This window comes from Sapajus apella, unplaced genomic scaffold (genome assembly GCF_009761245.1).
Source record: "Sapajus apella isolate SASKATOON/1434 unplaced genomic scaffold, GSC_monkey_1.0 scaffold19, whole genome shotgun sequence".
NCBI classification, from domain to species: domain Eukaryota; kingdom Metazoa; phylum Chordata; class Mammalia; order Primates; family Cebidae; genus Sapajus; species Sapajus apella.
Window position 1 is genome coordinate 13,864,251 of NW_022436959.1, and position 14,114 is coordinate 13,878,364.

Below are 14,114 nucleotides of genomic sequence, written 5' to 3' on the forward strand. Positions count from 1 at the left end.
GAGTAGCTGGGATTACAGGCACGCGCCACCATGCCCAGCTAATTTTTTGTAGTTTTAGTAGAGACGGGGTTTCACCATGTTGACCAGGATGGTCTCGATCTCTTGACCTCGTGATCCACCCGCCTCGGCCTCCCAAAGTGCTGGGATTACAGGCGTGAGCCACCGCGCCCGGCAAAGTGAATATTCTTAAAAGAAAGATACTGTCTCACTCCAGGACAAAGGGCAGCTTTGCTTAGAGCAGCATTTCTCAACTGGGTAATATTAGTAATGTCTAGGGTCATTTTTGATTGTCACAATTGGAAAGGAGGAAAAGGATACTGCTAAACATCCTACAATGCACAACAGATACCCCTCCCTCACATGCAAAATTACCTGGTCCAAAACATTAATAGGAACAAAAGTTGAGAAACCATTAGAGCAAAACTAGGCCTGTTTCTTGCCTGTTACAAAAAGGTGTAGGCATCCTCCTGTGAGTTCCTCTTTTACAACTGTGTGTGCTGTTGTCATCTGGCCCGTGTTGCCCTATGGAATCCAGAGCTCAGGAAACCAGTGCAAAATGGATGCTGGCTACTGTTGTGAGTCATAAACTGTCCTTTGTCTCTAACACTGTAATACTCTTTTTTTTTTTTTTTTTTTTGAGATTGGGGTTTGGTTTTTGTACCCCAGGCTGGAGGGCAATGGCGCGATCCCGGCTCACCGCAACCTCCGCCTCCCGGGTTCAGGCAATTCTCCTGCCTCAGCCTCCTGAGTAGCTGGGATTACAGGCATGCGCCACCATGCCCAGCTGATTTTTTGTATTTTCGGTAGAAACGGGGTTTCACCATGTTGACCAGGATGGTCTCGATCTCTTGACCTCGTGATCCACCCGCCTCGGCCTCCCAAAGTGCTGGGATTACAGGCTTGAGCCACCGCGCCCGGCCCCTAACACTGTAATACTCTTATCTTTTACTAGTATCCATGAAACTGGCAGGACAACTTATGAACTTACAAGTAGAATAAAATCTCAGATTTCTAAGTTGTTGACATATAGTTATATACTCCTTTGTACTGATAGTATCTTGTTGAAGGGACTTTGAAACTATGTATACATTAATACCCAAAGTTGTTACATCTTTTCAAAACTCTACTCTGCTCTTGTCCTTTCTTGTGCCTCAAAGAACCTCACCCTCATCTATTTGTGCAATCCAGCCCCCAAACCTTCCTCTACACCACTAAGGAATCTCTCCCACCTCTGCTATGTTATCCTGTTCTCTACCACCTTCCTGATCTGTATGGCTAGTTAGAAATACACCATATAGTATATATCTTCCTTCCTCCAAGAGTGCATTATCTAGAGTACTTTGGTGTCATTAGGTGAAAATTCTACATGTGAATAAGACCACCTGGATTATAACTAAAAAATCTTAATCACACTGCAAAAATCTTACCTGGAAATACACTCATCAATTTGATCTCAATCTTTCTGCAACTGAAAACAACTCAAGATTAGTGTAGTACCAAGTTACCTGTAAAATATGCCAGAACAACTTACCAAAATCCACGCACAGCCAGTCATCAGTGTCCTTCCCTTCGATCTTAACATGAGGCTCACTTTCACATTTCAGATGTTTGTACTGCAAAAAGGTTGTTTATTAAAGGGAGAGAAGATTGGGGGAAAAGCCTGTTCTTGTTGAAGGTCTGCTGGTGGCTTGATTTGTTGTTGTTGGGGTTTTATTATTATTATTTTTATCTTACTCATTTCTCATTGCTATACTTTGCCCTGTGATCAGTAACTTAGGGAAACCATTTCTTCCTCTAAATCTTACTCGCCTCCTACACCTCTCTCCTGAATCCTCTTGCCCCTACCCTTCTGATGGGGTCACCCCATTCATTCACCAAGGTGCCTCCGAGGCTGGAAAGGCTAAGCTCAGTCAGCATTTGGTATTCACCTACATCATCACTTGTGTTCATCCCAGCTTCCCTTCACCTTTAGGGACTGCAGATACTACCTTATGTTTATAAAAGCCAGGTTGCCTCAGTGCCACTGGTTTCACCTTATCTACCTTTATAGCATGTTAATGGGACCTCATCATCCTATAAATGGTCTCAGTTCTTTTGTTTAAATGGGTATACTAATATCAAACAAGACAGCCGCTGTTACAAGAGACAAAGGACATTGCATATACATCAATCACTCCAAAATCAAAGCAAGCAATAATTAGGGCAGGAAAAAGACAAAATCAATGAAACCAGGATTTGGTTCTTAGATGGACTAAGAAAAAAGACAACTAAATCTGAAATAGATGACACTACTGATTTTAACAGAAACAGGATTAAAAGAGTACCATGAACAACTGTACACCAACAACCTACATGAAACGACAAAATTTCTAGAAACACAACCTACTGATTAAACCATGAAGAAATACAAAGTTTGAAATGACCATAACTAGTATGGGGACTGGATCACTAGTCAAAAATCTCCCAACAAAAGTCCTAGACCAGATGGCTTCTCTGGTGAGTTTCACCAAATATTTAAACAAGAATGCAATCCTCAAATTCCTCCCCCGAAGGAGCCCTTCCTAACTCATTCCATAAGACCAATACCCCTGATGAACTTTTGATGTAAAAATCCTCAATCAAATAATAGCAAACCAAATTCAGCACCATTGTAAAAGGATTACAGACCATAACCAAGTGAGCTTCCCTGAAGTGCAAGGTAGTTCAAGATAAGAAAACTGATCAATGCAACAACACATTAACAGAATGAAGAAAAAATCTGGATGACAATCCGAACTGATGCAGAAAAGGCATTTAACAAAATTCCACACACTTTGACAATAAAAACACTCAACAAAGTAGGCATAAAAGGATACTACCTCAACATAATAAAGGCCATGTAAGAAAAGCACACAGCTAATATATTCAATGGTGAAAGACTGAAAGCTTTCCTTTAAGATTAGGAACAAGACGATGCCTACTTTTGTTACTTCTATTCAACAAAGTATTGGAAGTTCTAGTCAGAGCAATTAGACAAGAAAAAAGGTAACCAAATTGGAAAGGAAGGAGGAAAATTATAAATTATTTCTGAAAGGCCGGGCGCGGTGGCTCAAGCCTGTAATCTCAGCACTTTGGGAGGCCGAGGTGGGTGGATCACGAGGTCAAGAGATCAAGACCATCCTGGTCAACAGGGTGAAACCCCGTCTCTACTAAAAATACAAAAAAAAAAAAAATTAGCTGGGCATGGTGGCGCGTGCCTGTAATCCCAGCTCCTCAGGAGGCTGAGGCAGGAGAATTGCCTGAACCTAGGAGGCGGAGGTTGCGGTGAGCCGAGATCGCGCCATTGCACTCCAGCCTGGGTAACAAGAGTGAAACTCCGTCTCAAAATAAATAAATAAATAAAAATTTAAAAAAAATTATTTCTGAAAACAATACAATTTTACATGTAGAACACCCCAAAGATTCCACAAAAAAGTCCAAGCAGGACTACTAAACAAATTCACACAAAAATCCATTGTATTTCTATACACTAACAATAAGCAACCTGAAAAAGTTTTTAAAATTCCATTTACAATAAGAATAATCTTAACCACAGGAGCAAAAGAGTTTTACACTGAAGACTACAAAACACTGCTGAAAGAACTTAAAGATGCCAGTAGATGGAAAGATATTTCATATTCATGAATGGGAAGACAATATTGTAAAGATTCCAACACTACCCAATGCAGTCTACGAATTCAATCTATATCAAGTGGGCATGGTGACAGGCACCTGTAACCCCAGCTACTTGGGAGGCTGAGGCAGGAGAATCGCTTGAATCTGGGAGACAGAGGTTGCAGTGAACCAAGATTGTGCTACAGTACTCCAGCCTGGGCAACAGAGAGAGACTCCATCTCAAAAAAAAAAAAAAAAAAAAAAAATTATATGGACTCTTAAGGAACCCCAAATAGCCAAAACAATCTTGTAAAAGAACAAAGTTGAAGTCTCATATTTCCTGATTTCAAAACTTGGAACAAAGTTACAGTAAACAAAACAGTTTAACTGGCAAAAAGACAAGACATGCAGACTGATGAAAGAGAATACAGAGCCCAGAAATAAACTCTTGTGCATATGGCCAAATGATTTTCAACAAGGGAGCCAAGACAATTTAATGAACAAAGGACAGTCCTTCCAACAAATGGTGCTGAGGAAACATGTCCACATGGAAAATCTTACTGTCTACAAAAATGAACTCAAAATAGGTTAAATACCTAAAACAGGAGACCTAAAACTATAAAACTCTTAGAAGAAAATGAGGGAAACACGATACTGGTCTGGGAATTATGTACTGGATGTCTTTACCAAAGACACAGGCAACAGAAGAAAAATTAAATTGGGCTTCACCAAAATTAAATACTTTTGTGCATCCAAGGATACTCTCAAAAGAGTAAAAAGGCAACCTGCAGAATGGTAGAAAACACCTGCGAATCATATATTTGATAAGGGATTAATATCCAGAATATATAGAGGAGGGCTCCTACAACTCAACAACAAAACAACCACCTGATAAAATGGGCAAAGAGCCTGGCCAATATAGTGAGACCCTCTCTCTACAAAGAAAAAATATTAGCTGGGTGTGGTTGAGTAACTCCTACTATTCTACGTTCTGTCTCTATGAATTTGACTACTACTCCTGTAGTCCTGGCAATTTGAGAGGCTAAGGTGAGAGTATCACTTGAGCCCAGGAGTTCCAGGCTGCAGTGAGCTATGACCACACGACTGCACTGAAGCCTGAGCAACAAAGTGAGACACTGTCTCTTTAAAACAAACAAACAAGGCCGGGCGCGGTGGCTCACGCCTGTAATCCCAGCACTGTGGGAGGCCGAGGCGGGTGGATCACGAGGTCAAGAGCTCGAGACCATCCTGGTCAACATGGTGAAACCCCGTCTCTACTAAAAATACAAAAATTAGCTGGGCATGGTGGCGCGTGCCTGTAATCCCAGCTACTCAGGAGGCTGAGGCAGGAGAATTGCCTGAACCCAGGAGGCGGAGGTTGCGGTGAGCCGAGATCGCGCCATTGCACTCCAGCCTGGGTAACAAGAGCGAAACTCGTTCCCAAAAAAACAAAAAAAAAAAAAAAAAAAAACAAACAAAAGCAAAGGACTTTTCTCCAAAGAATATCTACGAATGGCCAATAAACAAAAGAAAATATCCTAAACATCACTAATCCTAGGGAAATACAAATAAAACCCACAATGAGATACCGCTTCACACCCATTAGAATGGCTATTACCAAAATCAGAAAGTAACAAGGCTGGTGAGGATGTGGAGAGACTGGAAACTGTGCACTGCTAGAGGAAATGCAAAGCCACTGTGAAAGAGTACAGGAGCGCCTCCAAAAATTAAAAACATTCAGCTTTGTGCTAGGCTGGTGATTAGAAAAAAAAAAAAAAAAAATGAAAAAAAAAAATCATCATATAATCCAGCAATCCCCCTCTCCTCACACAACCCCCAAAGCATTAAAAGCAAGGACATAAACAGTATTTTTTTTTCGGGTTTTTTTTTTTTTTTTTTTTTTGAGACTGAGTTTCACTCGTTTCCCAGGCTGGAGTGCAGTGGTGAGATTTTGGCTCACTGCAACCTTTGCCTCCCAGGTTCAAGCAATCCTCCTCCTTCTACCTCCCAAGTAGCCAGGATTACAGGCCCCCTCCACCACACCCAGCTAATTATTGTATTTTTAGTAGGGAAAGGGTTTCACCATATTGGCCAGGCTGGTCTTGAACTTCTGACCTCAGGTGAACCACCACCTTGGCCTCGAAAAGGATTACAGGCATGAAGCCAGCCTTTTTTTTTTTTTTTTTTTTTTTGGAGACTGTCTTGCTGTGTCATCCAGGGTGAAGCACAGTGGTACAATCTCAGCTGACTGCAGCCTCGACCTCCTGGGCTCAAGCAATCCTCCCACCTCAGCATCCCAAGTAGCTGGGACTACAGGCATATACCACCACACCCGGCTAATTTTTTATTTTACTTTTTGTCTTTTTTGTAGAGACAGGGTTTCACCATGTTGCCCAGGCTGGTTTCAAACTCCAGAGCTCAAGCAATCCGCCCACCCTGGCCTCTCAAAATGCTAGGATTATAGGCATGAGACACCGCATCCAGCCTCAGGAACAGTATTTCTATACCCATACAGCCAAAAGGTGGATGCAATCAAAGTGTCCATCGATGGATAAATGGATAAACAAAATGTGGCATATACGTAAGACAGACTATTATTCAGCCTTAAAAAAGAAGGAAATTCCGGCATATGCTACTACATGGATGAACCTTGAAGACATTATGCTAAGTTAGATAAGCCAGTCACAAAAAGACAAATACTGTATGATTCTACTTTTATGAGATACTGAAAAGTAGTCAAATTCATAGAGACAGGAAGTAAAGTGGTAGCTGCCGGGGGAAGGGGAAATGGATAGTTACTGTTTAATGAGAACAAAGTTTGGGTTTTGCAAGATGAAAAAAGTTCTGGGCCGGGCACGGTGGCTCAAGCCTGTAATCCCAGCACTTTGGGAGGCCGAGGCGAGCGGATCACGAGGTCAAGAGATCGAGACCATCCTGGTCAACAGGGTGAAACCCCGTCTCTACTAAAACTACAAAAAATTAGCTGGGCATGGTGGTGCGTGCCTGTAATCCCAGCTACTCAGGAGGCTGAGGCAGGAGAATTGCCTGAAGCCAGGAGGCGGAGGTTGCAGTGAGCCAAGATCGTGCCATTGCACTCCAGCCTGGGTAACAAGAGCGAAACTCTGTTTAAAAAAAAAAGTTCTGGAGATGGATGGTGGTAATGACTGTATATCCATGTGAAGGTACTAAGCTACTGAACAGCAAATTTTAAAATGAGGAAATGGGCGGGGTGTGGTGACTCACGCCTATAGGCACTTTGGGAGGCCAAGGCGGGCAGATAATGAGGTCAGGAGTTCGAGACCAGCCTGACCAACATGATGAAACCCCCATCTCTACTAAAAAATACAAAAATTAGCCTGGCAAGGCAGTGCACACCTGTAATCCCAGCTACTCAGGAGGATGAGGCAAAAGAATCGCTTGAACCCGGGAGGCGAAGGTTGCAGTGAGTGGAGATCGTGCCACTACACTCCAGCCTGGGTGACAGAGTGAGACTCCGTGTCCCAAAAAAAAAAAAAAAAAAAAAAAACCTTTCTGGCCTTTGCATATCTCTCCTCATCTAAAATCTTTGTAAAAGTAATTTATATTTCTTTATCTCTTTGACAGAAACGTCTCTGTAAAACCTCCAATTCTTTTTACATCCTCAAGTCCAATGGTCACTAAGTCTTCTCACTCCATCCCACTATAACATCTGATAGAGACCCTGGTATTCTGTCTTTGCATCTCTTCTGTACACTTTCCTACTTCTCTTCCTATCTCTCCAATTATCCATTTTTTGGCATCATCTTCTGCTCTGTCATGTTGCACCAGGGTTTTGTCTACAACCCCCACCTTTTTATTTTACAACCATTCTCTACACAATCTCAGCTATTCTTCTGGTCTTAACTGCCTCTTCTATGTTCAGTTCTCAACAGAGTAAGAGACATATGTTGCCCCTGTGGAATGGTACCAGAGTCAGCTGGAGGCTTCCAAGTACAGTTTCTTCCTCATTCTGATTCACATTCAGTACAACTGGAAAACAAGCCCACTTTCTTTCCTCAACTAGACCCGTAAGGGCAAGGACTACATCTTTTCTGTTCTTACCTTCCCAATACCCCGTACAGTGCTTGGGAACACTGGGCATGCTCAACAATTTGAATGAAATTCCAGGCCAGCACTGTCCAATAGAATGTTTTACAATCATGAAAATGTTTTATGGCTGTCCCATATGGTAGCAATTGGCCACATGTGGCTATTGAGCATCTGAAATATAGAAATATAACTGCAGAACTAAATTTATATTTTAATTTATAATTAAATAGGCACATGTGGCCAGTGGCTATTACAATGGATAGTGCCTCTAGAACTCCCTCTGGTTATACTGTCTTCTAGCTTGCCTCAGGTTATAAAATACTATCTTCCTGCTAGGCACGGTGGCTCATGCCTATAATACCAGCACTCTGGGAGGCCAAGGTGGACGGATCACCTAAGGTTGGGAGTTCAAGACCAGCATGACCAACATGGAGAAACCCTGTCTCTACTAAACATACAAAATTAGCTGGGCATGGTGGCACATGCCTGTAATCCCAGCTACTCCGAAGGCTGAGGCAGGAGAATTGCTTTAACTCGGAAGGTGGCTGTTGCAGTGAGCCTAGATTGCACCACTGCACTCCAGCCTGGTAAAAGCGAGACTGTTTCTCAAAAAAGAAAAAAGATATCCTAACTCAATAAGGCTGGATACTTGCTCCCATATCTTTCATTACCAAAGAACATAAAATGTATTCATGCAAACTTGAAAATTTGGGCTTCTTCTGTAACTTCGTATGATGGGTTTATTCTCTAAGTGTTGTTCTTTGGCCTGATTCACTGGCACTAATCCACTCAGTTAATGGTCCAAAAGAGAAAAGAAAGCATCCTACCATTTTCACAATGTAGTAGGCCATGGCATGTAAGTGTCGGGCGGAAGTTCCACTACCAATCACAAAGTAATCTGTATATTTCATTTCTGAAGGAACCTGGATCACACAAATGTCTCTTGCATTTTCTTGCCTCAGAAGTGAAACCATCAGATCGATGTCAAACTTGGAACCAGTATGATCTGAAATGCACAAATAGTTGTTTATGTCAGGACAGCCAAGAAGATAGACCCCTATGCACCCAGAGATGCCGGTAGCTGACAGTGAAACTGTTCCTCCATGAGGGTGTTTAGATACAAAGTGTTTCTACAGACAGCAGGGCTCAGGCCTCCTGGAAACTGAACCTGGACAGCAGTATCATAGCACTGCTCAACTTTTATGGTCAGAATACTCAGATTACGCAGAGCCACTATACATCCTTCGCTATTAACCGTTTGTAAGCAGAACCAGACATCAGTGACAAATGACATCCTATTCACGAATACTTAAAAGGAACAATATACCACAAACACAGAAATGCTGTACACAGAAAAACAGCGCCACAAATTGGGTAGGGGGTGATATCCTGGAACATATTAAATTGAATCTCAGTCATAACGGGTCACAGTACTACAACTGTGAGCTGGAAGGGCTCTTAGATAGTATCTGGTCCACAACCTTCAATTGAGAGATAAAGAAACTGAGGACTAGCAGAATTACTGTGGCCTAAGATCTAAATTTTTAAGTTATTATCATTTTGAACCCTCAAGTTTTCATACAAACCCGTTGGGCTATTAACAACTGTTACCTGTTAAATCTGTTTTTTTTCCCCCGTAAAGATGTAGATATTTTGATATTCAGTTTGGAGTATTACAGATTGTAAATTTAAAGCACGCTTAAGTTCTAAAGCTGACTCCAAAGGACCTAGTAGCTAAGTCCACTAAGGCCTCTCCCTCTCATACTCTACATTCTTTGATGTGATCTGTTTACCATTGTTAAGTTTCTAAAAACGTAAGCAATAACTAGAAGATACTAACTTGGACACATCTTCTACCGGCGCTTCCTATGCAACCCTTCGCACCCAGACCCTGGTTCCTCAGAATCCTCACGCCCCAACAATCCCCACAAATCCACTTCCTGGGATCCTAGGAAGAGCATGAAAGAAGGTGAGGACGGCGAGACTGTGATGCCAAGGAACGGAGGTGGCCGTCAGGGAGGCTGGGATTTTGCAGTTCATCTCTTGCCCTCAGTTTCTTCACTGTGCAACGTAAAGGTTGGCGCCAACAACCTTTGAAGTCCCTTCCAGCTCTGGATGTGCAGGAGCTTTGTGACCCCAAGAGAAATGCAGAAAGAGAGGAATCCACAGCCCCCTTGGCCGGCACCTGACTCCTGGCTGCCCGGAGGGGGCCGCCTTCGTTCTCCCCCACACCAGTACCTGCAGCGTCCGATTCTGGGCGTCCCGCGTCGGCAGTAACCTCCGCCCGCTCCTCCAGCCCAGACTCGCTGTGCAGGCCGCGGACAAAGTTTGGGGTCTGGCGGGCCCGGCCAAACGCTGCTCCTACGGGAAGCCGCGGCTCGGCCGGCAGCCGAAGCCTGGGCCCGGCTCTAGCCGCGGACCCAGCCACCGAAGAAACCACCCTGCGCCACACTATCGGCGCGACCCGCCGCGCCACACAGCCGCCCAGGCCCATAGCAGCAGCCTCGCGTCGGCGTCGCGGGTGGGAGGTGCTTCACAGAGCCCGGCCTGGAAATTCTACGTCAGGCGTGTGGGCGGAGTCAAGACCTGAAGGCCGGGCCGTGGGAGGAGTCTGGTGCCCGTGAGGACTACAGTGACCCGGAAGAGCTAACTGGGGATTAGGGCATACAAGAGTAAACTACTGTAGTGTCGCTTGCCCACCTTACTTTGCCTTGTGTCGCAGTGGCGCACTAGGTCGTCATTTTTTTTTTTTTTTTGGTACTGCCTCTGTCCACTCATGTAAGCCTCATAAAGGCAATAATTTTTAACCCTTCCACAGCACCTAAAACAGTTCCCGGTACTGAATGTCCAGAAGTTGCTGCTGTTGATTAGACTGGAGTTAGGACATATAATCTACCCTCTCTCATTACCAAAAAATATTCAGGATTTCCTTGCAAATTTGAAATCCCACAAGGAAAATCTGTTATCCTGGGCTAGAATAGGGTGGGAGGCAAAGGTGTAAAGGACCATTTGGAAACCGTTTTTAGGTGAGCCCATCATCTACACTCCCTGTATGGAGGAGTTTCCGCCAAGGGGTGGCACTGTGGGGACCTGCTCTGTGAGAATAAGGAACGCTGAGGTGCCATCACGATTTTCATTCATGGGACTTGAGAATTGAAATAGATCCGGGGCAGGGGAAGCAACTTGCCCAGGTCATACACTCAGGGACCACGTTAAAATCAGAAGCCAGTTTCTGGAGTTTCTGAACTCCAGGCTTGGAAGCTGCTGAAAAGAAGCCTACATAGAGAGCAAATATTTCAAATGCCTGAAACAGTGCCAGACATATAGCAGCCATTCCAAAAATGTTTGCTACGTTATTTTAAATAATTCCAAGCACACATTGGGAAATCTTTTAAAAATACAGAAATTAAGCATTTGTGTATATCACAGCAGATATGTACAATTGCTTCAAGATATTTTTGAAAAGAAGAAAAGCATTCCAGATTAAGTCTCCTCTGTCCAATTTTAGCCCCATCCTCTTCATTTTTCCATAGGCATGAATTTGGTGTTTTTCCTAGCTTTTGCCATTCATTCCATGTTCCTACCCTTGTCTCTGAATATCCCAAACCTGCTTTACTACCTGTATTTACCAGCTCATTTAATGGGTCATCATCCCTCCAAATCTCCCAAACCCTGGACTTCATTCAGTCCAGGATCTTCATACAACAAATGAATCTGTTGTCAAAATCCTGCTTATGCTACCTCCAAAATGTTTTTGTGAATCCAACTTCTTGTCTTCATTTCCACTGTTCCTTCCTTAGTCCAAACCCTCATTAGTTCTTGCCTAATTAGAGACCGCAACCTACTTAGCTCTCCTGTCTCGTTTGTTTCTAATCTTTTCATCTTCCATGCTGCCCTTCTACCAACTAGATTTATTTTAGCTTCATCTGCTTTTTGCTATTTTTCAAATTCACCATACCCCTCCCCTTCTTTTTAAGAGATGAGGGTCTTACTCTTATCACCCAGGCTGGCATGGAGTTGCACAATTATAGCTCACTACATCCTCAAACTCCTGGGCTCAAACAGTCCTCCTGCCTTAGCCTCCCAAGTAGCTAGGACTACAGGCATGTGCCACCATAACCAGCTCATTTTTGTTTAAAATTCTTTTTTAAGGCCGGGCACGGTGGCTCACGCCTATAATCCCAGCACTTTGGGAGGCCGAGGCAGGTGGATCACGAGGTCAAGAGATTGAGACCATCCTGGTCAACATGGTGAAACCCCGTCTCTACTAAAAATACAAAACATTAGCTGGGCATGGTGGCGCATGCCTGTAATCCCAGCTACTCAGGAGGCTGAGGCAGGAGAATTGCCTGAACCCAGGAGGCGGAGGTTGCGGTGAGCCGAGATCGCGCCATTGCACTCCACCTGGGTAACATGAGTGAAACTCCGTCTCAAAAAAAAAAAAAAAATACAAAATTGGTTGGTTGTCCTGGCGTATACCTGTGATCCCAGCTACTCAGGAGGCTGAGGCAGGAGAATCGCTTAAACCCGGGAGGCAGAGGTTGCAGTGAGCCGAGATCTCCCCACTGTACTCCAGCTTGGGCAACAAAAGCAAAACTCCATCTCAAAAAAAAAAAGATAAATGTGGAGTGCTGGCACTTGAGGAGGGGAGATGCCAAAGCTGTGTCTCTGTGTGGAATGATGTGAAATGACCCCCATGCCTCAGAGTTTTCAGGCAAGACCAGGATGTTCCATTCTCACTGAAATTATTCAAAATGAGTTTCTCATCATCTGTGATTTCAGAGACAAGTTTCAGCACTATGTATGTCCATGCTAATGACCAAAATCCATTTTTACAGGTCATATTTCCTACCTGAGGGAGATGAGAGAGGTTCTCAGAAATGCAAGATGCCCCTCTTTCCCCCAAAACTGCCGTCTACTTATGGTCTTGGACATTGTTTTCAGACCTTGGTTGCTTAGTGAAGGCAGAATCAGAAGGTGGGAGGTGGTTTAATAATGATTACCTTTGGGGTGCTGAGCCAGAGGATTGAAGCCAAAAGCAACTTCCTGAGAGAGTCAGGAATTATAAATTAACTAGAGTCGATGAGTACAAGGACTTCCTGATTACAGACTCTAATTACATTCCCAGTGTGTTAATTTCAGAGCCTTGTGCTTGCTGTGTTAGGAGCAGAGCCAGAAGGTTCCCAAATTTGTGTCCTGGGGCTTCATGGGAAGCTGCAATCACAGATACTTTCTCTGCTAGCTAGCCCCAGGGGCTGGGGAGAAGCTGGGGGCCTACTTTGGGAGACGACACCAGGCAGACCTCAGGACCCTGCTTCAGTGAAACAGAGACGTACAGAGCAGCTGGGCCACACAAAGGCCCAAGGGCTAAACTAGAGAGAGAGATTGCTCACCCTTTCTGATATGCCCGTGCTGGACCACCGGGCCCCGAACATCACACGTTACATGACTGGCATATAATTAATGTATAAATGACTACATTTTTATAGTTTTGATACTGGGAAGCTTATCACTCTGACCTCTGCTTACTCCATGCATAATTTTATCATCCATCTGTGTTTCCTAAGCTGTGGCCCCTCAAATCCACATGTACATCAAACACTGTCTTTGGACCAAATAGACAGGTCTCTCATAGCAAACAGATGTAGATGGTATTGCAATTCAAAAAAAATTTATTTAAAAGTGTGGCTTAGTTTCAAGTAGCTCTTTGTCATGCATGTACTGAATGACCAATTTTTTTTTTTTTTTTTTTTTTTGAGACAGGATCTCTCTTTGTTACCCAGGCTGGAGGGCAGTGGCATGAACGTAACTCACTGTAACTTCTAACTTCTGGGCGATTCTCCTACCTCAGCCTTCTGAGCAGCTGGGACTCCAGGCATACGCTACCATGCCTGGCTAATTTTTAAACCTTTTTTGTAGAGACAGAGTCTTGCTATGTTGCCCAGGCTGGTCTTAAACTTCTGGCCTCAAAGAATCCTCCTGCCTTGGCCTCCCAAAGCACTGGGATTACAGGCACCATGCCCAGCTCAATAATAGACATTTAAAGAGCCATATATTTTAAAACAAAAGTTCATTATAACTAAAATGTTGGAATCACTTCTCACCCTACAGCCTCAGTTTACCCTTCCCATCATCATAAGACAGCTCATTCCACTGCTGGGCAGCTATGGCTGTTAGTGAATTTCCCTGCTCATGTAAACTTAATCCTTTTTCCTGGATTTCCACAGTTTTTGTACTGGTTCTGCCCTCCGGAGATCTTGCAGAGGGAAGTGCTAGGTTTAAAATGACCTCTCTTATAATCTAATATGTTATAAATACCATGGATTTGTATATTTATGTTTTTAAAATTATTTTGTCCCCCACTTTGTAAATCTCCTCATTAGAAGGGGGACAAAATCCTTTTAAAGAGAAGA

At 43.5% G+C, this 14,114-nt stretch overlaps 1 protein-coding gene across 1 annotated transcript in view; it reads right to left on the reverse strand.

Annotated features, from left to right (window-relative positions):
• The window catches only part of MALSU1 (mitochondrial assembly of ribosomal large subunit 1), an 11,207-nt gene extending 858 nt beyond the window's left edge, over positions 1 to 10,349 (reverse strand). Inside the window, exons 1-3 of the mRNA XM_032287002.1 lie at positions 9,940 to 10,349; positions 8,529 to 8,707; positions 1,532 to 1,613 (exon numbers count right to left, since the gene is read on the reverse strand). Coding sequence (XP_032142893.1) covers positions 1,532 to 1,613; positions 8,529 to 8,707; positions 9,940 to 10,195 — 517 coding nt within the window. The 5' untranslated portion in view covers positions 10,196 to 10,349. The remainder of the gene's footprint in view (positions 1 to 1,531; positions 1,614 to 8,528; positions 8,708 to 9,939) is intronic.
• Between the last annotated feature and the right edge of the window lie 3,765 nt (positions 10,350 to 14,114).